The 26,268-nt window shown below is 43.7% G+C and overlaps 2 protein-coding genes and 1 long non-coding RNA gene across 9 annotated transcripts; 2 read left to right on the plus strand and 1 right to left on the minus strand.

Moving 5' to 3' along the window:
• Positions 1–321: 321 nt before the first annotated feature.
• LOC144898379 (uncharacterized) lies at positions 322–6,446 on the plus strand. Of its 3 annotated transcripts, XR_013627320.1 has the most exons (4): positions 322–902; positions 1,089–1,161; positions 1,855–2,063; positions 5,658–6,446. It is a non-coding gene; the product is annotated as an uncharacterized LOC144898379 (long non-coding RNA). The 3 variants fall into 3 exon arrangements; XR_013627319.1 differs by lacking the exon at positions 5,658–6,446 and having other exon boundaries at positions 1,855–3,319; XR_013627321.1 differs by lacking the exon at positions 5,658–6,446 and having other exon boundaries at positions 322–585; positions 1,855–3,319.
• nexn (nexilin (F actin binding protein)) lies at positions 1,521–15,098 on the minus strand. 3 transcript variants are annotated; one of them, XM_078790416.1, is made up of 14 exons: positions 14,994–15,098; positions 12,115–12,437; positions 11,850–12,047; positions 10,132–10,216; positions 9,912–10,060; positions 5,861–6,061; positions 5,613–5,786; positions 4,568–4,762; positions 4,205–4,396; positions 3,597–3,791; positions 3,087–3,308; positions 2,538–2,726; positions 2,111–2,486; positions 1,521–1,976 (listed from the first exon to the last, which is right to left on the minus strand). In XM_078790416.1, the coding sequence occupies exons 2-14, from the start codon at positions 12,397–12,399 to the stop codon at positions 1,963–1,965; spliced, it is 2,475 nt and encodes an 824-aa protein (XP_078646542.1). In that variant the 5' UTR covers positions 12,400–12,437; positions 14,994–15,098; the 3' UTR covers positions 1,521–1,962. The 3 variants fall into 3 exon arrangements, with proteins under 3 accessions (XP_078646542.1, XP_078646541.1, XP_078646543.1); XM_078790415.1 differs by having other exon boundaries at positions 1,521–2,486; XM_078790417.1 differs by having other exon boundaries at positions 1,521–2,468; positions 14,994–15,097.
• Positions 9,796–26,052, plus strand: tab3 (TGF-beta activated kinase 1 (MAP3K7) binding protein 3). 3 transcript variants are annotated; one of them, XM_078790419.1, is made up of 8 exons: positions 9,796–10,226; positions 12,339–12,466; positions 18,382–18,566; positions 19,936–21,196; positions 21,700–21,860; positions 21,976–22,069; positions 23,242–23,325; positions 24,151–26,052. In XM_078790419.1, exons 3-8 carry the CDS (start codon positions 18,468–18,470, stop codon positions 24,294–24,296), a joined length of 1,845 nt encoding a protein of 614 aa, XP_078646545.1. In that variant the 5' UTR covers positions 9,796–10,226; positions 12,339–12,466; positions 18,382–18,467; the 3' UTR covers positions 24,297–26,052. The 3 variants fall into 3 exon arrangements, with proteins under 3 accessions (XP_078646545.1, XP_057928641.2, XP_057928637.2); XM_058072658.2 differs by lacking the exon at positions 9,796–10,226 and having other exon boundaries at positions 11,562–12,466; XM_058072654.2 differs by lacking the exons at positions 9,796–10,226; positions 12,339–12,466 and adding an exon at positions 17,571–17,794.
• The last annotated feature ends 216 nt before the right edge of the window (positions 26,053–26,268 follow it).

The following is a 26,268-nucleotide window of genomic DNA, read 5'->3' on the forward strand; positions in this document are numbered from 1 at the left end:
CGCCCCGTTCGTTGCCATGGCAATGATACCCTTCCCAGGCAGTAGGCTTTTTCTGTCAAGCAAAAATGGTTGTTTAATTTCTAGTAGTTCCGTACTTATACTTAAATATATGTATACAGGACTACACTCACTGCGTACTCAGTAATTAATGCTACAGCATGTAACTGGGTTAAAATATCACATATAATAAAGTTAATGTTTAAAACAATTTAAGTAGAATAAATAAGGCTAAAAATTGGTTCATAAAAAGATATATATCAATAAGTTAAAAAGTACTGTGTAGTACGGTGAATGTGTGATTAAATCATTTGATTAGTGTTTTATTTTGAAGGCAGTGGCAGTAAGAGGAAGTGGTGCGTTTTACCGGAAAGTCTGAGCCGGTGTGGAGGTGTGTCGCGTGACGAGCTGAGTCGGGATGTGAGCAGACTCGGTAAAAGTCTGTAAAAGTTTGTAAAAGTTTGTATAAGTATACAGCCGGTGTTGTGAGACGGTCTGTCCGAATGTCTGTGCCTGGACATTATCTATATATTTTCTGTGAGAGGCTGAAGACGTTTCTACCCGAAGCGTGTTGAACAGTTTTTCACGGTATGTATTAGCGCATTAGCTGTTAGCCAACGCATTATTGATGCTGAGTCATTATGGCATGTAGTATTCCATATTGGCCACTAGGTGTCAGCAATGGTTCACTGATGAGACAATCCCATTAACAAAGCTATTTCTTCCCAATGCTAACATTAAACAATTTTTTGTTCGTTTATTTCAATTCAATTGTAAATACGACGATAAAGATTTGGTGTGAACATACGTTTGGACCGTTTGTCAGCCAAGCGCCTTCTTTGGCTTCTTTGGCACACTAAATGTGTGGCGGCAAGACCTGGACTCACGTGACCAATTGGGGCGGGGTGAGTCAGTCATTATTGTAGTACACTGCTTATGAGGATGTCAAAAATACCAACTATCGCTTTAAACACAGCTAACAAAAAGCAACATATATTTTATTCGGATGATATGATCAAGTTTATTTGTAGTTCTAAACATAACTAAGGTGTTTTTACTCACTTTTTGTCCGTCATTTTGCAATCATCTAGGGCAGCCAATGGCTACTTTCGTTACTGAGGAGTTAGCAGCAGTGGCCTCCCAATGTGCTTGGCATTGATGAGGGTAAGTCATGTGTAAAGAAGCTGCAGACATGTTGTATTTTCTCTAGGATTCGGACAATATTGTTGTTTATATGTCAACACTCTTGTAATATCAAGTAGTTTTATGTTCTTCTGAATATTAGATTGAGCTTAAAAGCCTCTTTATCTGCACATCCATTATTCGTGTAGCATTAGGCTGCCAAGTGTAGTATTGTTTATGTGTAGGTGCAGCAGAGACATTTATTTTTATTTCTATCAGGTATATGTTTAAGCACTAAGTATGGAAATATGCAAATTGAAACACAAGCAATCAATGTACACTCAAGAAAAAGGAAGTAGAAAACTTCAGGCCCGGTAACAAAAGACACCACCAAGTCCTGATATATTTTGTTCATTTTATTACAACATTTCTTTCATAATATATGACAAATAAGAACGCGAGCCTATGTATATTGTATTATTATCAAACCAAGAAAGAGTTACCTCCTGTCCAGCACAACAGAATATCAAATGTAGTGTGAGCAATACACTTAAAAATAACTTAAAAAGGGGCGGAGTTAGAGAGAACTTTATGTTGTTTTGTGTTGCGACCTTGTCTTCACATGACAAACATGGCTGACGGATGGAACTTAACTGATTTTTGGCACAGGTCATATCCTATACTACAAAGGATGAACACATAAATATTCAGTATTTTTTCTTGTGTCGTCCTCAGGAATGCTGAGTGTACTGCCTTTTGCTTCCATTTACCAGACTACAGTATGAGGGACAGACGAGAGAGAGAGAGAGACAACAGAGAACGTTTCCAGCGGGTGGAAGAGCATCAGTAGTCATACGCTGAAAAACAGAAAGAGAGGGTTACCCGCACGGCTCGCTCAGTTCGACCAAGAAGAGGCGCATGCGGTCCACTTGGGCCCCAAAGAGGTGATTTCATGCAGCTCATCATGCAAGTCACACCAGGGTGGTCTTACTTTCTATGGTGAGGATGCAGGTGCTCGCCGCCGTGCCTCGGCTGTTGACAGCCTTACACATGTACTCGCCCTCATCCTCCGGGAAGGTCTCGGGCAGGTAGAGGCAGAAGGTCTCTCCCCTCTCGATGTACTGGTAGTCTTCACAGTCTTGGAGCATTTCTCCCTCAAACCACCAGGTCACCTCCGGTTTGGGCTCCCCTGTGATCTTGACGGTGAATCGGACAGGCTCCGAGTCCACCACCGATTGGTTTTTCAGAGGTTTTTTAAACCACGGCGCGCCCGATCTGGCGTGATCTTCATCGTCCTCGTAGGAGCCGTTGATGATGCTGGCCTCTTCGTCCACGTCATCGTCTTTTTTCTGCAAGAAGATGAAAAACTGTTTTATTGTCGGCACCACACTTTGCAGTCATGAACGTAGACCGTGAACCTTTTGGAGGGCAGCGTCAATCTCCTGTTGCTCAAACTGCATTCTCTGGAGCTTCTGTTCTTCTATCCTCCTCCTCTCCTCATCTTCTCTGGCTTTGGCCATTTGTTCAAACCTGGCTTTCATGTCCACTTTCTGTTTGAACGGAGACTCCTCAGCCCTTGCAGAGGTCATCTGACTTTCTTCATCCTCCTAAAACAAAGTTTACGAAGCCCCTTTTTACCAAGTTGCGGTGATGGAAACCAATGCTGGTCAAACAGATTCATCATGGCCGTTATTGGAACTTTTCAAGGTATGCGGACAACTGGAAATCTGGTGTATCTTCCGAAGAATGGCACCTGATCATCTATGCGTCTTCTGACAAAAGGTTTCTGCGTGCCTTCTTAAAAATGGTGGACAATCTGTGTGCTTTCAACCTTCATTCAACCTTCATTCTCCTCCATTGTTTTACTCTGACCGATGTGTTCAGTGTGTTTGACTTTTGGTACGTTTAGCGCTGTCGTCGTATTTACAACTTTAGTATTCTAACGTAGACGTGGCGGTCGCTTTTACCTCCTGGAAGCGTTCGGCTTCTCTCTCTTTAATTTCATCATCGATGGCTTTCCTCCGAGCCCTCTCCATCTCTATTTTTTTCTGGATCTCCTCGTCCGTCAGCTGCTTGATCTTTTCAAACTTGGACTTGAGGTTCTTGGCCTGGATGGAGCCCGTCCTCTTGAGCTTGGTCAGCTCTTCGTACTCTCTGTTGACAACGTTGGAGCTTTCGTTGATTTCGTCCTGTGCAAAATAAAAAGAAGGTTGCACTTCTAAACATATATTATTTAATTATATATAATTATTTTATATATATATATATATATATATATATATATATATATATATATATATATATATATATATATAATTATTTTATATATTATATTATATTATTATATATTTATTTATAATATAATTATTTTATTAAAAATAAATTATAAAAAAATATTAAATTATTTTTAAATGAAATTATCAATAATTAATATTATATTATATTATATTATATTATATAAATAGTCAAATACCAACCTCGCCCATCTCTTGTCTGAGTTGCTCAAACTCCTGCTTCTCCAGCTCCAGTTTGTGTTTGCGCTCCTCCGCCTTGCGCCTCCTTTCGGCTTCCTCCTTCTCCTTCAGCAGCTCCTCGAAGTTGATCTCCAGTTTCCTGGGGTGCAGCGACTCCTCCGAGTCCATTTTCAGCAGCACGCCATCGTCATCAAAGACCTGCACACGCAAATGCGAAGAGAAGAATCATTGTACTGCATTGCTGACAAGCTACAAAGTATTTTTCTTAGAATTATTAGCCTACTAATATACAGAGTATACATATTCATAAAAACACTTATCAAGTACTTATTCAATACTGATACAGTATCATATTTTAGTACATATTAGAGTGTATACTGTACAGTTGTAGCTTGGTTAACATCCACCTTGGTTATCACGTTTTTTTGGTTACAACCACAATTTTTTGCTAAAATTTTCCAAGATGGCGCCGATGGTTTGTTTACGCCGGCATGTTGTATCATGCACCCAATGGATTCATGGTGTTCACGTTCACTTCTTTGCTCATGTACGTTTATCTGCTTTTTCCCATGGATGAGTAAAGCCCAGCCAAGAAGGTCATGAAGACCTACCATACTCTTGCGGGCCTCAGCAAAGAGCTTCTTCTCCTCTTCCAATCTCTTCTTCGCCTCCTCCTCCGCCTTCTTCTGCTCTTCCTCTCTTCTCTGGCGTTCCAGCTCCTCAAAACTGGCACAGAGCTTTCCGGGTTCGCTGCCTTCCAGGTTCAGTAAGGCCATCAGAACCTCATCATCCTCGTCGACTAGCTGGGTAACGACACGAGGAAAGTGGTCAAATGTATGGACAAAAGTATAGGGACACAAGCCTTGCCGCTATTGACTCTTCTTCTTATGGAGACATGCTTGTATTTGTATGTCTGGAACATCTTTCACTAGCTGGTGCTCCAAATAAACAACAATGACAACAATGCTAATGACCATGCTCCTCCTGGCTTCAGCGAAAGCTCTCCTCTCCTCCTCCATCCGTCTCTTGGCCTCCTCCTCAGCCTTCTTGCGCTCCTCCTCTACCCTTTGTCGTTCCACTTCTTCAAAGCTCAACCTCAGTTTTCCGGGCCGAAACTCCTCCTTGTCGTCCTGAGCCGGTGATTGCTGAGTGTCTTCCTCGTCTTCATCCTGCAAAGACACCAGTCACTCAGTCGGAACAAACATCCAGCAGCGTTTCCCATACAGTTGGCCCTTGCTGCCAAACACATTATTATAACACGGAGAAAAGAAGATGTAGCAAGAGGGATCTGTGTTGCCGGCTTAGCCACTTTGTTGTTATATTTAGTGAGTAATAAGACACCTTGTGACACTCTTCTTTTTAAATAAGAGACTCATGACGCACAGCGGTCGAGTGGTTAGCCTCACAGCTAGGAGACCCGAGTTCAATCCCACCCTCGGCCATCTCTGTGTGGAGTTTGCTTGTTCTCCCCGTGCATGCGTGGGTTTTCTCCGGGTACTCTGTTTTCCTCCCACATTCCAAAAACATGCTAGGTTAATTAGCCACTCCAAATTATCCATAGGTACGAATGTGAGTGTGAATGGTTGTTTGTCTATATGTGCCCTGTGATTGGCTGGCTGGCGACCAGTCCAGGGTGTACCCCGCCTCTCGCCCCAAGACAGCTGGGATAGGCTCCAGCATTCCCCACGACCCTCGTGAGGATAAGCGGTGTACCCCCGCAGAAAAAAGTGAATGAAATAGTTCCATAACAGGAAACAGTGTATTCTATACACTATTCCACAATAGCGTCAAGGCTGCAAAGTGTTATACTACATGGTATATAAACATTGATGAAGTTGGTTGAGAAGTTACCTTCATGATCCTCATGTCTTAAGGCTAAAGTCCATAATCTAAAAGTTCTCTATTTCATCTCCAAATATTTCGTCCTCCTCAAAAACTATTAACACATTGTTATCATCACTGTAAACATCCTGTGTCTCACACACCGCCATCTTTGTTTTAGGTTTTGGAAACATTTACCAATCCCAGTCTGGCCTCCTCAAAAGCTTTCTTCTCTTCTTGCAGACGCCGCTTGGCTTCCTCCTCAGCTTTCTTCTTTCTCTGCTCCTGCCGTTCCCTCTCCAGTTCCTCAAATGTCAGCTTCAGCTTCCCCGGAGTCACCTGCGCCTTCTCCAGCGGCTTGTCCTCTTCCTCCTGGTAACAAATGAATATGAGAAAGAAAGTCGTGGGTACAGAAATGCCAGCAGATGCTGCGTCTTGATTCCAACCTGCGGGACAATGGAACGCCGCTTGGCTTCCCGAAAAGACCGTTTGTTTTCATCGTATCGTCTTTTCTTCTCGTCCTCTGCCGCCTTCTTCAATTCCTCCTCTCGACTCTTCTCCATGTCTTCAAAGTTCATTGTGATTCTTCCCGGGGTTCGTGATGACTTTGTAGGAACCACCCTTACCAGGATGGTGTCATCTCCGTCCTGGAGGGCCATAGAACATTAGAACATTAGAACTGGGAGATTACATGAATGTAGTATAGGCCAAATCCATCCACGCACCCAACCAACCAGTGATGTCTTCTGGTTGAATTGGACACTTTTGGGGACTAACATGATGATGGCACATATCACTCTTATAAATGAGCAGTGGGCGTAGTGTAGTGGCCTTGCTGTGTCCTAAAAGCACTCAAGACATTCATTCATTCATTTTCTACTGTTGTGGAGGGTGCTGAAGCCTACCAGACAATCAGCTCTAATTTTGCGTGAGCAGCGCAGCTTGGCGCACCCACGCCTCCTTCCCTCCCATTGGGGCAAAGAGGGAGGAGAGAAGGTATGACTGGGTTTAACAATAATCTTAACCAATCAAATGAACGCCTCTCATTGCCTTTAAATACGCATCAGAGGCCACAATGCGCATCGCCGCTTATCTTCACGAGGGTCGCGGGAGAAGAAAGGCGTGGGTGCGCTGAGCTGAGCTGCGCCGCTCACGAAAATTGCAAAGTCGCACTCTGTTGGCACCTGATCTACGAAATCAGACCTTATTGTCTGTGGTCGAGTGGTTAGCCTGCAGAGTTCAAAGCTTGGAGACACAAGTTCAATCCCACCCTCGGCCATCAGGAACTGGAACATGTGGGAGGAAACCGGAGTACCCGGAGAAAACCCACGCATGCACGGGGAGAACATGCAAACTTCACACAGAGGTGGCCGAGGGTGGGATTGAACCCTGGTCTCCTAGCTGTGAGGTCTGCGCGCTAACCACTCAACCACAGACAATCAGCTCTAATTTCGTAGACCAGGGGCCAACAGAGTGTGACTTTGCAATTTTCGTGAGCGGCGCAGCTCGGCGCACCCACGCCTCCTTCCCTCCCATTGGGGCAAAGAGGGAGGGGAGAAGGCATGACTGTGTTTAGCAATGATCTTAACCAATCAAATGAATTATTGCCTTTAAATACGCATCAGAGGCCACAAATTAATTAACTTATACTCCAGCGCAACTTATGTATGTTTTTGTACCTAATTATACATTTTTGACCTTGTGCGACTTATAGTCCAGAAAATCTGGTAATCTTTTCCTAGCAGTATAATAACATGATTTAATATTTCAATTCTATGCTGCAAAAATGACTTTATTTTATTTGATTTTATTATTACGGCTTCGGACACCCCTTGCTGTCAAATACTTTTCTCATTCCGCGTTGAGAAATGTCAAGTCAGACACGGCCGTGTTTGTTAGGGTCACCATTTGCAGCGGGGTCAACGTGGGTGTCGGTCCAAGATAACAAGAATCTAATTCCGTCCCCCAGTAAGGAGGTCCACAGACACTGGGAGGTGTGGGAAACAGTTGCCAGTCCTGTGCTATGTCTACACCTGGCATCTCCGCCATCGTGCTGCTCCACTTGCCTCTGCGTGACCGGGTGACGGCTGTAAACCTTGAAGTGTGGCGGGACACGGACTCAAATTAGATGACCCACTGAGCACAAACAGTCACAAAGACATAAAAGGTGGACTTTGATGGGACAAATGTCAAAGAATATTGAATATAATATAATCAGTATTGTACGGATTATGTTATTATACGTCATTTGCTACGTAAAAACATAAAAGTAAAAACATTTTTTTTGTACATTTGCATTTTACATTTTTTGTACGTGCCCTCCTGACCTAATTTTCAAGGGAATGTCATAAATGATTTGTCCTTGGGATTCACAGGGAGTACGGCTGTGAGCTGCATCGTGCTTTACGGAGACTTCCCGGACTGTAGCGCGTCAGTACCCGACTTCAAGACCTCATAGGCGGACAGAGACACGCTCCTGAGCGGTAAGAAGAAAGGTTGCTGTTGTAGTGAATATTATTGTTAAAAGAGTGTGACCGTATGCCGGGCATCGAACCTTTGGCTGTGAGAATGCGCCCTTATGAGGTTTTTTTTACCTGCGTGATCTTCATTGCCGTTTATGTGCCTTCGTCAGCGGTGGATGCAAGCCACGCCACTGTTGCTAGGCAACAGGTCAAACACTCAAGAGGCCCTCCTCATTTCTGGGGATTTTAGTCCTGTAACTCCGGACACTGTTTTAGCCACTCTCCACTTGGGATAATAAGGGGCTATCCACATGGAAATTATTTCAGCTTCCGGAGTGGGAAAATCTGAAAACACTGAATCAAATCCAATTGAAAAACGATGACGTCGCCGTCATGTGACCAGAAGTGGGCTTTGACGACAAGCCAACTTATCTGAATATATCATCAATCTACTGTCTGCCCTCGCTTGTATAACGTGTACATTTACTGCTATTCACCTTATTTGTATATACTAGTTGGAAATATGATCATTCATTCATTCATTTTCTACCGCTTTTCCTCATGAGCGTCATGCTGGAGCCTATCCCAGCTGTCCACCCTGGACTGGTGGCCAGCCAATCCCAGGGCACATATAGACAAACAACCATTCACACTCACATTCATACCTATGGACAATTTGGAGTGGCTAATTAACCTAGCATGTTTTTGGAATGTGGGAGGAAAACCGTAATTACGACTTTATTCCCATAATTTTATCCATTTATTTCCTACCGCGTATCCTCACAAGGGTCGCGGCAGGGGGTGATGGAGCCTATCCCAGGTTGTAATTCGGACTTTATTCTCATAATTTTTTGACATAATTCTCATAATATTGTAACGTTTTGTTTCTCATTATATTTTGACTTTTATTTAATATTTCAAGTCTATGCAACTAAAATTAGATTATTATTGACATTATCCTCTTAATATTTTCACTTTATTCCCATAAATGACTTTATTTCCATAATTTCATTCATTCATTTTCTACCGCTTATCCTCACGAGGGTTGTGGCGGGGGGTGCTGGAGCCTATCCCAGCTGTCTTGGGCCGAGAGAGGCGGGGTCCACCCTGGACTGGTGGCCAGCCAATCCCAGGGCACATATAGACAAACAACCATTCACACTCACATTCATACCTATGGACAATTTGGAGTCGGCAATTAGCACGTTAGCAAACTAGCATGTTTTTGGAATGTGGGAGGAAACCCACGCATGCACGGGGAGAACATGCAAACTCCACACAGAGATGGCAGAGGGTGGAATTGAACTCGGGTCTCCGAGCTGTGAGGCCTACACGCTAACCACTCGACAACTGTGCGTCATGAGTCTCTTATTTAAAAAGAAGAGTGTCACAAGGTGTCTGATTACTCACAAATTATAACAACAAAGACGGCAACACAGATCCCTCCTGCTACATCTTCTTTTCTCCGTGTTATAATAATGTGTTTGGCAGCAAGGGCCAACTGTATGGGAAACGCTACTGGATGTTTGTTCCGACTGAGTGACCGCTGTCTTTGCAGGATGAAGACGAGGAAGACAATTTGGAGTGGCTAATTAACCTAGCATGTTTTTGGAATGTGGGAGGAAACCGGAGTACCCGGAGAAAAGCCACGCATGCACGGGGAGAACATGCAAACTCCACACAGAGATGGCCGAGGGTGGTATGCTAATATTGTTTATGTTATTCATACTGCATGACATTTAATAAGAGTGTTTGTGTTTTCCTTCTGCAAGTGAGCTCCTGTCACCAAGAAGACTAAAGTCTAACTAGCCAAGAATGAGGGCAAAGACGTAGCAGGTAGCAGTCACCTGTCTCCAACCATGACGTAAACATTCCAGACTGTTGCTTTTAAAGCACCGAGCAGATTGAATGTGGCGTTTAGTTCTGGGAAAGAATGGATATCCACGGCTATCTATACCAACGTGGACTTGGAATAAGTCGTCTAAGTAGGAGCTAAGGGTTACCGTCTTAAGGACTTGACTCCACTTTTACTCACCTCCACGGCCTTTTTGGCCAATTCCCTTTTGATTTTATCCTTCTCCATGTTATCCTGGGCTTCCCTGCGCTTCCGCTCGCCTTCCATCTTCTTCTTCTCGCCTTCTTGCCTTTGCTTCTCCATTTCAGCAAACTTCCCCTTCACACTACCTGAACATTTGCCAACACATTTTAGGTCTTCTTCTTCTTTGCTCCTTAGATGTGCTCGTTGAGGGTCTCACCTGTGATTTTGGGGACGTAGGACTTTTCCACCTTGGCAGGCTTCACCTCCTCCTCCTCATCGCTGGAAGCAAGAAGTTCTTTTATCTGCGGGAGGGTGAGTTGGAGAAGGAAGGGGTGAGTGTGTGTTTACGCTTTAGCTGGGATCATCTCCTCGATCACTCGGGAGCCATGCTGCTCTCTGCAGGAACAGGGAGTCTAATCCCTGTTAATAAGTGTGTCATGTGACCCGGAGGCGGGATTTTGATTGGGCCAAGTGACAAGTAAAGAGCATATACTGCTCGACCAGCTAGTGACGGGCTGGACGCTTGCAGGTTCCTTCTGATAATCCGCTCTCGATCTCCATATATTCATATATATATATATATATATTCATATATAAATACATATATACCTGTCATCATCCCGCTCCACTTTGCCCTTCTAATTACGCAACTGAAGCAGGAATAAAAATAGCTACATGAAGTCAAACACAATATAAGGCATCCAGAAGACGCATTCAAAGATTTTGTGATATGTAGTACTCTACACAGGTCACTAGGTGTCAGTCATGCTGGCTGAGACACACAAGCACCAGGCTTGATTGCCGGAACAACAGGTTTTTATTGCAAGTTTGTATTGAATGACCTCACAACAGGCACAATCATCCCTAAAACGGGCTACTGTTGCAACCGTTAGATCAGCCAATTAGCAGTGATAAACAAGGGATTACTGTATTTCAAATGGTGATTAATCACGACTAATTCATTTAAGGGCTGCACAGCGGTCGAGTGGTTAGCGCAGCTCGGAGACCTGGGTTCAATTCCACACTCAACCATCTCTGTGTGGAGTTAGCTACTCCAAATTGTCCATAGGTATGAATGTGAGTGTGAATGGTTGTTTGTCTATATGTGCCCTGTGATTGGCTGGCCACCAGTCCCGGGTGTACCCCGTCTCGGATAGGCTCCAGCACCACCCGTGTGGGAAAAGTATGGAAATTTAAAAATTTTTCAACTGGAGAGGATTTTCTTTTTTACTTAAAATACAGTAAACAATCCAAACAGGGGTATATATATGTAGTATTATATTGTTATTTTACTACTATATTGGGTCATAGAAGTGTAAAAGTGACTATAGGGGTGTTGTTTTATGTATGGAGAGCTCTAATCATGTTAAAAAAGCATATTTAGTACGTATGTGTCTCTGTATCACCATGTATACCTTTTTTTAATTAAAAATTAATAATGATCGGTCGAGTGGTTAGCACGCAGACCTCACAGCGAGGAGACCCGAGTTCGATTCCACACGCGGCCATCTCTGTGTGGAGTTTGCGTGTTCTCCCCGTGCATGCGTGGGTTTTCTGCGGGTACTCCGGTTTCCTCCCGCATTCCAAAAACATGCTAGGTTAATTATCAAACGAGCCCAAATCGTAATCATTAGCGACTAGACGAATGTCTACGCCACAGGATGTGGGCGGGGCACGGCTACAAACTTTGACGGTCAGTCTGCCGACTCGCCACAATGATGTCAGCGTAAACAGAGTCAGATCTTGGTGTGATGATGATGATGACGACGATGACACCCTGAAGCTATGCATGGCTCGCTTGCTGAATTAGTCACAGCACCACCCGGTGGCCGTCTTTGGTGTTGTGTTCTATGGTTGTCATCGTGAATCACACTCAATCCATGCTAAGATGAGTTCTCCTCCGTCACGCCATGCAGGTTAGCGGGCTCATCAGACCTGCTGCTTCCTACGGTTCCATTCCCGCTCCTTGATGTACTGCTCCTTCCTCTTGTTCTGCTCGTCCTTGTTCCTCTGCCTGCTGCGCTCCTCCCTGGCCTTCTGCATGGCCTCAAACTTGTTGGTCACGTCGCCCTTGTCTTTGGTCAGATTTGGCACGTAGCTTCTGGCCACTGGCTTCCTGGACCTCATCAGTTTCTGGAGTTGGACAGAGAGCTTTATCACGCTAAAAGTATGCCGTCCAACTTTCCTGTGAAGGTCTCACCTCTTTTTTAAGCATCAAATCAGAAATATTGTCATCGGTGTTTGCGTTGGGTTGCGCTTCCTGCTTCTCCACAACGTTGGCGCCTTTCCTTCTTTTGCTCTTATTGCCGACGCAGGCCTTGTCTTTGACTTCCACCCCGTTCACGGCCTTCTTGACGGCCTTTTTGGTCGTCTCCTCCGCGTCTTCCTGCCCGTCCGCATCGCTCACGTTGTGCTCGTTTTCAGCTGCTGCCATATCTTCCATGTCATGGCCGACCACAGCTTCTTCCTGCGCCACCTCAGCCATGTTGGGACCACAGGGACGATAGGACGCACTCAAGTGAGCTGCAAGACACAAGACGGGAAGGACGAAGGTAATTGGCTTCTTACATCACACCGCAGAGGGCGTCGTGTTGGACATGTCGTCATTTAGTGTGAAATATACACCAGACAAAAGTTTAGAGACAATGGGAAAAGTGTGTCAAAACTTTTGACATTTATGGTTACCGACACACTGAAATATGAAGACACTACAAAAGGACAAAATTAAAACTAGTAACGTCCATGCGATGGAAGAATATGTAGTCGCTGTACGTCACTTTTGTTTTTTTAATTCCAATTTTTTCCCTTCATAGTCCTTCCTCCTTTATAGCGCATAATTGATAAATTAATTTCCGCCATATGGTATACAACGTTAATAAATGGAATCTTTAGATAACTTGAACATAGAAAACCTGTTTATGACTTTGTAAATACACTTTTTAAACATTATTAGAGACCTGTAGACATGAAATAACACCCCTATAGCCGTTCTTTTAATTTCTCATGACTTTATTCCCATAATATTGACTTTGTTCTCATAAAATTATGAGATTAGAGACCTGTAGACATGAAATAACACCCCTATAGCTGTTCTTTTAATTTCTCATGACTTTATTCCCATAATGTTGACTTTGTTCTCATAAAATTATGAGATTAGAGACCTGTAGACATGAAATAACACCCCTATAGCCGTTTTTTAAAAATTTCTCATGACTTTATTCCCGTAATATTGACTTTGTTCTCATAAAATTATGAGATTATTAGAGACCTGTAGACATGAAATAACACCCCTATAGCGTTTTTTAAAATTTCTCATGACTTTATTCCCATAATATTGACTTTGTTCTCATAAAATTATGAGATTATTAGAGACCTGTAGACATGAAATAACACCCCTATAGTGTTTTTTAAAATTTCTCATGACTTTATTCCCATAATATTGACTTTGTTCTCATAAAATTATGAGATTATTAGAGACCTGTAGACATGAAATAACACCCCTATAGCCGTTCTTTTAATTTCTCATGACTTTATTCCCATAATATTGACTTTGTTCTCATAAAATTATGAGATTAGAGACCTGTAGACATGAAATAACACCCCTATAGCTGTTTTTTAAAAATTTCTCATGACTTTATTCCCGTAATATTGACTTTGTTCTCATAAAATTATGAGATGATTAGAGACCTGTAGACATGAAATAACACCCCATAGCGTTTTTTTTAATTTCTCATGACTTTATTCCCGTAACATTGACTTTGTTCTCATAAAATTATGAGATTATTAGAGACCTGTAGACGTGATATAACACCCCTATAGCCGTTTTTAAAAAAAAATTCTCATGACTTTATTCCTGTAATATTGACTTTGTTCTCATAAAATGATGAGATTATTAGAGACCTGTAGACATGAAATAACACCCCTATAGCCGTTTTTTTTTTTAATTTCTCATGACTCTATTCCGGTAATATTGACTTTGTTCTCATAAAATTACGAGATTAGAGACCTGTAGACATGAAATAACACCCCTATAGCCGTTTTATTTTTATTTCTCATGACTTTATTCCCGTAATGTTGACTTTGTTGTCATAAAATGATGAGATTATTAGAACTCATGCTGTCAGCTGTATGCCACTAAAGTGAAATGTAGGATACTTGATACAAGAAAATCAAACATCCTTCCTGGATTAACGTGGGGAAAGACTGCGTGCGGGTATCAGCCTGCAGGACGCTATTTATGGGCCATTTAGGGGTGGGGGTTGGGGGGGGGTGCATGTGATCATGTCTATTTCTGATGACTGATAAGCAGTTGGGCCATGCTCACATTGGCCCCCACGTGTCGCCCCACAGGCCCTTGACAAAATGGTCAGACTTGGGGGAGGGGGTCGCGTTAAGGGTCGCAACAACGACACCAACGAGGATGCTAAAACCGTCGCTCTTTATCAGCGATCTGAAATACCTTTTCTGTATATCAGGGTACTTGTGTGGTGTACTGCAATTCATTTGTACCCATTTGAGCTTGCACTGTCCTCCTAATTACCAGCAAATATTATTCATATTTTAATAATTCATCAGCTCACTCAATGAAGTGTTTGGAAAATGATACATTTTACCCCCAGAAAATTGTTGTACTTTTATTTTTTACTTTTCAATACTATTGCGTTCTTTGCTAATGCGCCATGATTTCCACTTGAAATGACCAAATAATAATCTAAAATGTTATTATTTTCAATAGATTTACCATTTAATAGAGATATAACCAATATTAGCTATTACACAGTGCAGTCAAATAAATGTTTGTCGGGGGAGTATAGCATTTTGCTAGCAGAACCAAAACATTCTGATAAGTACAACAATAATATATGTAATATAATATTCAACTAAATGAATAATCTGCCTTTTCACACAACTTTTACCACCATAGAATAAAAAAACACATATAGAGAGTACCAGTCAAACAAAGTTTGACACGCCTTCTCAATCCACAGTGTCCCTAAACTTTTGAAATACCCTTCAATTTTTGTCAGATTGAATAATTCCATAATTTTAATAACATATGAAACATCTGAGTGAACTTACCTCTTATTGGTCTTGAAGGAAAAAAAAAAAAGTAATAATCCCCAGAGATGGTACGTTAGCGTGGAGCGGACAGTGTCTGCTCCGAGTGACGCGCGCTTTCCACAAAAAGTCTCGCCAACACGCATTCCGTGCGCGTTCCCGCTTCAGCTGTCGCCACTGCGTGCTCGACTTCCGACGTGCACACGCACACCCCTGTCCTGATGGCCTGCGCTGGTCGCAGCTGCAAAAATACCCCGAGCCTAAAATACACTTAAAACACTTGGGCAGCCAGTTATAGTTACTCCTTACTTCTCCCAAAAAAGTAATCAAATTAGTCACATAGTTACTCCTCTAGAAAGGTCAGTAGTTACTGCTTTCATTTACCCTAGGAGGTGTTTTTTCTGACTCTTGTTGGCTAGCTGTTTAGCTTCCTGTATCATTTAGTGGTGGATGAATGGATGAATGGCATGTGATAAACAAGGGACAGGTACAAGGTAACAGTGATAAACAAGGGATTACTGTATTTCAAATGGTCATTAATCATGACTAATTAATTTAAGGGCTGCACAGCGGTCGAGTGGTTAGCGCAGCTCGGGGACCAGAGTTCAATTCCACCCTCGGCCATCTCTGTGTGGAGTTTGCATGTTCTTTTCTCTGGGTACTCCGGTTTCCTCCCACAAAAACATGCTAGGTTAATTAGTCACTCCAAATTGTCCATAGGTATGAATGTGAGTGTGAATGGTTGTTTGTCTATATGTGCGCTGTGATTGGCTGGCTGGCGACCAATCCAGTGTGGACCCCGCCTCTCGCCCGAAGACAGCTGGGATAGGCTCCAGCATCCCTCGTGAGCAAAAGCAGTAGAAAATGAATGTATGAATGAATTTTTGGGTGTCTGGAACGGATGGAATTGGATTTACATTATTTTTATTTGCTTTGGTTAGAGTCTGTTTTAGTTTTAGTCGGACCGTCTAGAATGGATTAATGACATTAACCAAGGCACCACTGTAATTATGTCCTGTAATTGATCTCTTTCTTGATTTGATGTTTTTGTTCATAAAATTTGCAAATGGTGATTAATCATAATTAATTAATTTCATTCATTCATTCATTTTCTACCGCTTATCCTCACCAAGGTCGCGGGGGTGCTGGAGCCTATCCCAGCTGTCTTTGGGCGGCAGAGAGGCGGGGTACACCCTGGACTGGTGGCCAGCCAATCACAGGGCACATATAGACAAACAACCATTCACACTCACATTCATACCTATGGACAATTTGGAGTGGCTAATTAACCTAGCATGTTTTTGGAATGTGGGAGGAAATCACAAAACTGTGACTACAGTTGAGTGGGTGCTTCAAAAGCCAGTGGTGAGGATGTCCCTCTGCGTTTTTAAATGCCGCCTCGGTGTGTTGCGAGTGGCGCGTAGCACGAGGGACAACAAGGCTATGCTATGCTTTAAATAGCACCACAGCTGTGGAAACTAATCAACACTGGAAGGACAGCGACACTGAGTCAGACCCGGCCCTCGGCCTCAGCTGCCGTAGCACAACACCAACACGCCTGCTGCCTTTTCTTCTTCTTTTTATTGTGGTGCTACTGCCACACAACTCTTATTTGCGACTATAATAATAATAATAATCTGTAGTTGTGTGTTTATTTATATGAGCTTGAGATGGCAATAGTTTGTCTGTGGGTCAGAGAAGGAAATGTCATTATTCAGCGCTACGCCGACTCAGCTGTCTAAAGAAGGGAGAACAGGTGTGGCCTTCAAGTCTTACCTTGCAGAATCATGAACACAGTGCAGGCATGTGTCTCAAATGCATGGATAAGAAGCATCTCCCAGGACATGGATCCGTTTTGTTATCTACAGCAAATACGTTTTATAATCAGAAAATGGAGAAAAGTATGTTTGGTTGTGAAAAAAACATGTACAATACGGCACTGATCAGATTTGTTACTGTCATCTGTAGTGGTCTTCTTTGAAACGTATGGAAATATAAATCCATCTATCCATCCTTTTTCTGTGCCACTTATCCTCACCTGGGCCGTGAGTATATGGAGCCGAGAGCCTAACATATGGAAATATACGTACAAAAATGCTTTTGTGCACATAAAATATGAAATAAAAGTGCCCCTTTGGGGATTATAATAATGTGTTCTCAAATGTATAAACTTTCATCATGTTTAACATTCTGGCTCCCTCGGTTGCAAAAACAGTTCAACCAATTTTTTATTTTTATTTATTGACCTTTTATTTAAATTATGTACTTTTTATTTTTACTTATTGACCTTTTATTTAAATTATGTACATTTTTATTTTTATGTATTGACCTTTTATTTAAATTATGTAAATGTTATTTTACTTACATTATTTACATTTTAATTTATTATTTTTGAAAGGGTTAGGGTTAAGGGTGAGGGAACTTTGTTGCGAACGTTGTACAAAAATGTAAAATAAAATGTATTATAAAAATCGGAGTGCGTAAAAACGCTGAATTTACAGTACAAGTGTACACAAATTTGTCATCCAAACGCATATCATAAAAGCTACCAAATTACTTCCTACTACGCATGCGCGCATATCCACAGACATATTTTGAACCACTTCCTGGTCCGGGAAACAGGAATTCTCGCGATAGGACAGTCCCCTCGTATGCAATGCAGCTGAGCGGCAGGGGCCTAGTGGAATGTGAAACTACAAGTTGTATTGCTTCCACAAATCTTTGACAACACCCGCTGCACCCGTTTCCGAGACGCCGCGACTCTGCTCGGAAATCAGACATGTTTCGACACGTGAGGGACGCTCTTTAAAAAAAAAAAAATGGTACGTTTTCATGTCGTTGTCGGCAGCTCGCGCTTGCTTAGGCTTAGCGTTAGCAGTTTAGCTTAGCCAGTCTATCAACAGCCGAGCATTTGACAGCTGAGCAACACAAACGGCAACAAGCTAACGTTAGCATTAACAACGGAGACCGAATCAAGCGAGATAATCCTACCTATGGATTTTAAAATGTGACACTTTTACCTCTATGGGTAGTTCAAGAATACGTTCGTGTGTGTGGAATAGTTTCACAGCCCTCTTGTGTAGTTGTGTGCAGATATAATACACAAGCTAGCTGATGCTCACAAGTAGCCGGCTAGCTAGCTGTGGCATGTCGTAGTTAAGGGATATCCAATGTGCAGCCCGGGGGCCAATTTTGGCCCGCAGCTCATTTTTTTTTTCTTAACCGCCCTGGGCTTTTCCAGTTTATGTGAATAATTCATAATTATAGATACTTCACTAATTTGCTTGGTCACCGACAACACAAAGCTAAGCTGTTTGTTTCATTTTGTGTTGTAATCATGTTTTCCTAATATAATCTCTGCATGCCGCACGTACATGACATTTCAATTGTGTCTTGTACGCCGTGGCAGCCTCCCTAGGGGATGAGACTCCATAGGTCATATCAGTGTCTGCGGCTCCGGGATCGTTGACTGGCTTGGCTGCGCGTTGGGTCAGGATGGCGCATGGAGGACCTCCGCTCGATCACATCCTGCAGGACCTCAAGCAGCGCTTCCCTGAGATCCCAGAAGGGGTAGTGTCGCAATGCCTTCTGCAGGTACGTGCTTCAATACCCAGAAACATCTACACTCATACTACAGGTGGTCCTCGAGCCTGGCGTTTTGCGGGCAAACTCCATGGAGACATAATGACGTGTCCAAAGTGAACTAATGAGCGATGTTATTCTTCCTCAGTGTGGCTCAGCAGGCACACGCTGTAGTCATCCAACTGGCACGAGGCACACGGGCGTGTATTCTTACGCTTCGGTGCGCGGGGGCCAATTTGATATTTTGTAAAGCAACATGTACTGTATTTATAATAAGACGTGTGTGTATATTGCACGACAAATTGATCTCAACTTTGCCAAAAGTATATTAGAATAAACTTTGATAAATTGTCTTTAGGCGGCGGTCGAGTGGTTAGCGCGCAGACCTCACAGCTAGGAGACCAGGGTTCGATTCCACCTTCGGTTCAACTCCGCTTTCCTCCCACATTCCAAAAACATGCTAGGTTAATTAGCCACTCCAAATTGTCCATAGGTATGAATGTGAGTGTGAATGGTTGTTTGTCTATATGTGCCCTGTGATTGGCTGGCCACCAGTCCAGGGTGGACCCCGCCTCTCGCCCCAAGACAGCTGGGATAGGCTCCAGCACCCCTGCGACCCTTGTGAGGAAAAGCGGTAGAAAATGAATGTATGAATGAAATTGAATTTTCACATCAGAATATGACTTTTTCCCTTTAATATTTTGACTTTATTATCGAAAACGTAGAGCTGTTGTTATATTACATTTCAACTATTTCAAATTTACTTTTGAACATTTTCTTCTCGTATTTCTGACTTTATTCCCAATACATTTGGTCTTTATTCACATCCAATTTTCCGCAACAGAATTTTCCAAAATTGTTTATCTTTCATAATATTACATATTTCATAGAATTATCTTTTGCTACTTAAATGTAGAGTATGTAAAAATATATATTTTTAGGGCTTTTAATTGTTGCGTCCATTATTGACAGTTGAATGAAAGTCAAAGAAGTAAAAAGTAGCCTATCGATGGTGCAGTAATGAATCCAGGGACAAATGTATTTTGCATATTGTCACAGCGATACATTGATTAATGGGATGCTTCTAGATTTCCCTTGGGCAGTTCAAATAATTTGTGCAAATAAAAATGGTACAGACTTGATAAATGAAGACTGTTAGTAGGCAAAGTAACGCTGGGTAAAAGCTGAATATATTGCGCTGTGGCTACTGTGCTGTAGTGTACTTGACTAAAACTAGACTAAAAAAGTACTTGACTTTGTGTGTTTGCATTCATCATATGGTAATTTCAACACACGCATTTAGCAAGTGCCAGGTAGGTTTAAGTAAACATTGCCACTGATTCACACCCAATGTTTGAGATTGTTTCCTTTTCCCCCTTAGAACAACAATAACCTAGAGCTCTGCTGCCACCTGCTGGCCCTGGAGAGTAATAGATACCTCTACGGGGAGTACCATCACAGTCCAGAGGAGGGGCGTCTGAGTCGGAATCACATGCTGCACATTAACCTTGGCTACCAGGGCTCAGAAGCAAGCAAGCCAAACGGAGGGGCGGCGGCGGCGGCGGCGGCGGCGGCGGCGGCGGGAGGACGCTCCCTGGTTCACAGCACGAGTGACAGCCACATTGATCCCCAGAGACCCAACTACCCGGAGCCGCTGTCGGCCCCTGCCACCGTGGCTCCCTCCCCAGGCTATAATCCTTTTTTCACGCACGAGCAGAGCCGTTCTGCTAGCACTCCCACTCCTCCGCCAGTCCAGGGTATGTCCCCCACGTTCTCCCCCGTCTCGCGCTACACCATGAACCCTATCACGGTTACGCTTTCGCAAAGTATACCCAATGCCCCCCAGGCGCTGCAGATACCTCCTGGTCACTATGCTAACAGCAGCAACACCCTTTACATGCGGCCCTCGCCCTCGCAGAGTCCGCAGCCGTCGCCATGGTCGTCCTCGGGCACCACAGTCTATCCCCATCAGCAGTCCCCCTACAGCACCCCCACTTTTGGCTCGCCTTACAGTTCCCCCCAGCATCAGGCGCAGCCTCAGCAGCCTTCCCAGCACCAGCAGTACGTCTTTCTCCCCATTAACTCGCCCACCCTTCCGAGCTTGACCTACCATCACCAGCAGCAGCCCCCGCAGCAGCCCCCCGTCTACAGGCCCTACCACTCAAAGAGCTCCCTCAAGAACCAGTTGGAGATCACCCTGGAAGGACCACGGCCTCGCAGCAACTCCCCCGTGCACACCCCCCACCCCCAGGGATCCCTCTACATGGCCACCAGTCCCTCACCCAGCTCCCCCTCCAGGGGCGTCGCAATGAGCGGCGCTCTGGGACCCACGGCCTTCCACCCGGGAAAGTACTTGCATCAGGGTCCCGTACGGCCTCGGCCCGCCTCCTCGCCGCAGCCGGGCCAGTCGGCGTACACCTTTAAAATCAAAGTGTCCCCCGGCGGGCAGGCCCAGAGACCACCGAGCTCGCCTCCCGTGGCAGAGGCCGAGTCACTTCTCAACATGGTTGACCAGGGGGAGAACAGTGCCGCCCCCCCGCCCATCCTGCCCATCTCCGCCCTGCCGGGGAACGTAGCCAGTCAGTTTCAGAAGACGCACCGACGATCAAGCTCAGGCTCCGACGACTACGCCTACACTCAAGGTAGGCGACTGTTTCATCTGTCAGATACCATCAGACATTTCATTAGGTACACATAGACGCATATCTTTTACTGGGGCTATTAATGCCTTTTACATCCACCTGGTCGCCCTTTGGCACCCATTCGGTGCTCACAATCCAAATTTTAGCTAGCAGTCCAAAGCAAGTAGCTGGGACACTCGTACGCAGGGTACCACTGTATAAATGACCATAAAAAATACCCCCATTTTTTTATGATGACTCAAGTCAGAGCAAAAGTAGATCCAAATAACTTCTTGTCTTGTTGAGAGAGCCATCTGCCAGGGCCTTGGAGCCAAATGTACCCATCAAAAGGAGCGTTTTCTCCGTTTCTCATCATCATATGTTCCTGCTTAAGGCTCCACATCCTCAAACGACCAGTTTTTAGATATAATTACCCGATCCTTGTAGCCACTAACATGTTTTCATCACGTCGCGGCTCCATCACCTGGTATGCTTTTCATCTCCATTGCGCCGTGTCCCACCAGCTCTCCTGCTCCACCAGCGGGCCAGGATGGAGTGCCTTCTGAAGGAGCTGCTGATGGAGAGGCAGAAGCTGGAGCAGTTGAAGTCGGACGTCAACAACATGGAATACGATGCCCTACAGAGACGCTTTCGAAGAGTCAACTCCACCAGTTTTATACCCAGAGTGAGTACATGAATTTTATTTCAACGCTGTTTCTTTGGTAGGGTGAAGGAATGCCCAAGTGTTTGCATCCTAATGTGCACCGTGCTGGATATATTTATATTTGGCTCCACCGCAGCCTGAGGAGATGACTCGATTGCGGAGCCTTAACAGACAGCTTCAGATTGATATCGACTGCACCCTGAAGGAGACGGATCTGCTGCAGTCCAGAGGTATACAAACAAAGCACGCAAATCCACTCATAACCCCCAACAATAACTCACATTCATTTGAAAGCATTGATCTTTGAAGAGCCGTGTCCTCGGTGATGGATGAAGCTCCACCCTCGGACAGACGCCGCGTTCTAAAGTGTCCCGATGATCCGTAGCAGCAATTAGTCTGATCCACGGGTGACTGCTTGCTTAGTCAGTGACCAGAACGCCACGCCCTTCATGCGCTCGTACGCAGCGCTCGGAAGCTGTGTCAAAAGCAGCTCACTAAAATGGGACAAATGTTGACTTACTTTGTAACTAAATTAAATTAATCTCTCGTTTAATCAATGTCATCAGTCAAATTCCTTATTTATGAATGGAATATTTTCCTAGTTAGAGCCTAGAAAACCTGTTTACCGCCTTTTTAACATCATTAGAGCCCTTTAGATGTCACACAAAACCCCTATAGTCACCTCACATTATAGTAGACATAAGAGAAAATAATAAATAATATATGTATATAAATAATATAACTCGCACATCTTAGCATTGATAGTTCCTCCTTGTTCCTTGTTTTTTTGTTCTGTTCAGTATTTCTTGTGTACGCTATTGTCTCATCAATGTAATTACTGACACCTAGTGCCCAGTGTAGACTACTACACATCACCGCAATAGATTTCAATGTGTCTTCTGAATGCCTTATTAGGCTTAACCCCTTAGATGCACGAGTGACTGGACCCTACACTCTTCCATAAGTGGCTCAAAAATCACCCATACTACAATCAATGTATTTTTATGCCAATTTTGCCATTTTGGTTAGGAATAATCACTTGTATGATATTTAGTATTATATTTAGGACAACACAAGAATGATTTCATGTTAGAAACATCTTCATTTTTCACTTTTTTACATCTTTGAAAAAGAAAATGTGAGGATCCATTGTGTGTTACATAAAGGTAAGTTAGGAATACCTGGAATATGAAATGATAAAAAAAAATTTCATTACGAAGATATTTCAAGAAAACATCATTTTTGACCCACTTATGCAAAGTATATACATTTTTCTTAAATATGCATATATTTAGTCTAATAATAGTCCACTTTCAACCACAAAACAGTGATGATTTATTAATAATAATGAAAAAGCATGACGCGCCGTCATGTTTTTAATACAAATCTACTTCATTCACAGGGAAGTTCGACCCGCAGGCGATGAACAACTTCTACGACAACATTCAACCTGGCCCAGTGGTGCCACCAAAACCAGGAAGGAAAGGTGAGAACGCTTTTTATTTATTATATTTTTTTACATGAACGTTCACGCCTGTGTGATTTTAAGTTGCTGTGCATATATCATCATATCGTATCATACTGTTTTTGTTGGCAGACAGAAATTGGTTTGCAACAAAGCAAAATTAATTTTCCTTGGTACAGACCCATCTTTAGATCATCTTTAGATCATCTTTAGATCATCTTTAGATCTGTATTGTTCAAATCAACCCACACTTTAATTGCAATGCAAGAAACATCAAGAATGCGTTATTTTATTTTTTTTTCCCCGAATGGATTCAGCTCCAAAATTCAATGGCTGTTTTTCACTGGTGACTGGTAATCCAGGTTTAATCCTGGAATATCCTGCACTAATGAACAATAATGTAAGATGATCCGTGAATAGATTGGATGGGAATCACAGTGGAACCAGTCCTGGAACACAACTATGGTGCATTCAAGAACCCCCTCACAAAGTATGAAAATCAGTCATTCATTTTCTACCGCTTATCCTCACGAGGGTCGCGGGGGGGTGCCGGAGCCTATCCCAGCTGTCTTCAGGCGAAAGGCGGGGTAGACCCAGCCAATCCCAGGGCACATATAGACAAACAACCATTCACACTCACATTCATACCTATGGACAATTTGGAGTCGCTAATTAACCTAGCATGTTTTTGGAACGTGGGAGGAAACCGGAGTACCTGGAGAAAAGCCACGCCTGAACGGGGAGAACATGCAAACTCCACACGGAGATGGCCGATGTATATCTTGTGCAGCCCTACTTTTTCTAAACGAAAGCATGAATTATTTACGAGTGCTTGCTGTTTCTCAGACGGGGACCATAGCTCCAAGCCAGCGGCGGTGCCTCAGAGGGATGAGGACTTTGAAGGTGCCCAGTGGAGCTGTGACAGCTGCACCTTCCTCAACCACCCTGCTCTCAACCGCTGTGAACAATGCGAAATGCCGCGCTACACCTGAGCTTCAAGCGCCGCACGGCATCGCCCGGGTCCCACCCGGGTCCCACCCCGTCCCCTTAGCAATCCTTGGATAGCCCTCTAGAATCTGGGAGGGTCTAGAGGGTGTCGCCTGTCAATCAATATTTAAGACCCTTTTACCTGCTGAGGAAGAGCCACCATCCCTCCCTGGTCACTCGTCATGCTCTTATCTGCTACTTCCGTGCACTTTGATTTTAAAAACTTTTTTTTTTTCCCCCCACCTACCCAGGGGGGCTCGGCGACTCCAGTGGTTTAATATATTACAGACTAAGAAGCTCACACTTTGGCGGTGGGTGTCACGGGGACTCAGAAAGGTCAAATTAAGCAAAGGGCGGAGCAGGAAGCGTTGCGCTTCACCTGCCAAGCACGTGAGTATGAGGCGCTGTGGTTTACCTGCAAACATTCCATGCAGAAAGACTGACTGCCCTGTTTACGCAACTGCATCCATTCCCGCTCTCAAATCCAGGAACGCTATCTTATTTCTCTGTCCCCCTCCTTGTCCCTGTCTGGCTGACGGTGTCATAATGGAAGGTATGCAAACGTAGACTCTACACTGTATTTGGCTCTGTGGGAAAGGAAACGTGCACTTTTGGGGGAATTTCACCTTACGTAGAGACATGAACACCTGTCTTTCTCTTTTCTGTATGTTCCAGAGCTTTAAAAAGAGGCAGCTAAGAATGCATGCAGTGGGACACACCTATTCCACCTATAAAGCCTTGTGGGGGAAAAAAACTACAAAATGTGCAAACAAAGATCCATTTCCATAATTCATTCATTCATTCATTTTCTACCGATTTTTCCTCACAAGGGTCGCGGGGGTTCTGGAGCCTATCCCAGCTGTCTTGGGGCGAGAGGCGGGGTACACCCTGGACTGGTGGCCAGCCAATCACAGGGCACATATAGACAAACAACCATTCACACTCACATTCATACCTATGGACAATTTGGAGTGGCTAATTAACCTAGCATGTTTTTGGAATGTGGGAGGAAACCGGAGTACCCGGAGAAAAGAACATGCAAACTCCACACAGAGATGGCAGAGGGTGGAATTGAACTCTGGTTTCCTAGCTGTGAGATCTGCGTGCTAACCACTCGACCGCCGTGCCGCCCCGTTTCCATAATGTGACTTGCATATTATTATTATTATTATTATTTAAATTGTTACACCCAAGAACTACGTTACTGGCGTAGTGACACATCGCTACACCACACCGGCTAGCGACTAGCTTCACCACACACACACTCGCTGTACTTCAGGCTACTAGCAAAAGGTAACGCTACATATTGGAGCTGTCAGCTGCTGTGTTTTTGTATTCGAGTATGGAAAAGTTGAAACGTTGCTATGGGAAATCAATGTACCCGGGAAGGAAGTTCCCAAAATACTGTAAGTATTAGATGGTATAATGAATGTACCTGTTACTACATGCTCACAGTATGGATAGAAAACCAAAATAGGTGTGTCCTATTACGTGTATTAATTAGCTGCCTCGTTTATATCTTTATAATACACAGGAAAGAGAAAAGATGTGTATTACATAAGCATTGGGGCTAATAGGTGAAATTCCCAAAAAGTGCATTTTTTTTCTTAAGAGCTGACAAAAAGAACACTAAAAAAAAACCCTGCATAGGAGTATATTCCTGGTACTTTTATGCGTATCATGTCACCCTGTATTACGTGATGAAATGGTTTCCTGTGCGAATGCCTCAACTTGCTGTACTTAATAAAGGAGCGGATTCTACGTGACGTGACGTGACCACGCTCGGCAGGCGTGTCTGAGTATGGTAGCTACAGGAGCGTAGTTCTCCTCGCCTCCTCCCTGGTACGGATTACGTTCGTCTTACGGTAAGGGCTGCACCATGCTGGGAATTTACTATTTCATTGCTGAAAATTGAGATTGCGATTGTCCGGGATGATGGTGTTCTTGTCTGGTGCTGCTCCCAGCTGTTCTTCACGG

This window comes from Doryrhamphus excisus, linkage group LG4 (genome assembly GCF_037039965.1).
Source record: "Doryrhamphus excisus strain RoL-2023G ecotype Guam linkage group LG4, RoL_Dexc_Guam_v1.1, whole genome shotgun sequence".
In the NCBI taxonomy this organism is placed as follows: domain Eukaryota; kingdom Metazoa; phylum Chordata; class Actinopteri; order Syngnathiformes; family Syngnathidae; genus Doryrhamphus; species Doryrhamphus excisus.

Bases quoted from the DNA above. Each gene is read 5' to 3' on its own strand.
- nexn (XM_078790415.1), bottom strand. From the start codon at position 12,399: ATGGCTGAGGTGGCGCAGGAAGAAGCTGTGGTCGGCCATGACATGGAA. The intron at 4,397-4,567 runs GTCATTAGCATT...GTCGTTACCCAG, and splicing joins CTGAAGCCAGGAGGAGCATG to CTAGTCGACGAGGATGATGA. The intron at 3,792-4,204 runs GTAGGTCTTCAT...TTGCGTGTGCAG, and splicing joins CTGAGGCCCGCAAGAGTATG to GTCTTTGATGACGATGGCGT.
- tab3 (XM_078790419.1), top strand. From the start codon at position 18,468: ATGGCGCATGGAGGACCTCCGCTCGATCACATCCTGCAGGACCTCAAG. The intron at 21,861-21,975 runs GTGAGTACATGA...GCTCCACCGCAG, and splicing joins CCACCAGTTTTATACCCAGA to CCTGAGGAGATGACTCGATT. The intron at 23,326-24,150 runs GTGAGAACGCTT...GCTGTTTCTCAG, and splicing joins ACCAAAACCAGGAAGGAAAG to ACGGGGACCATAGCTCCAAG.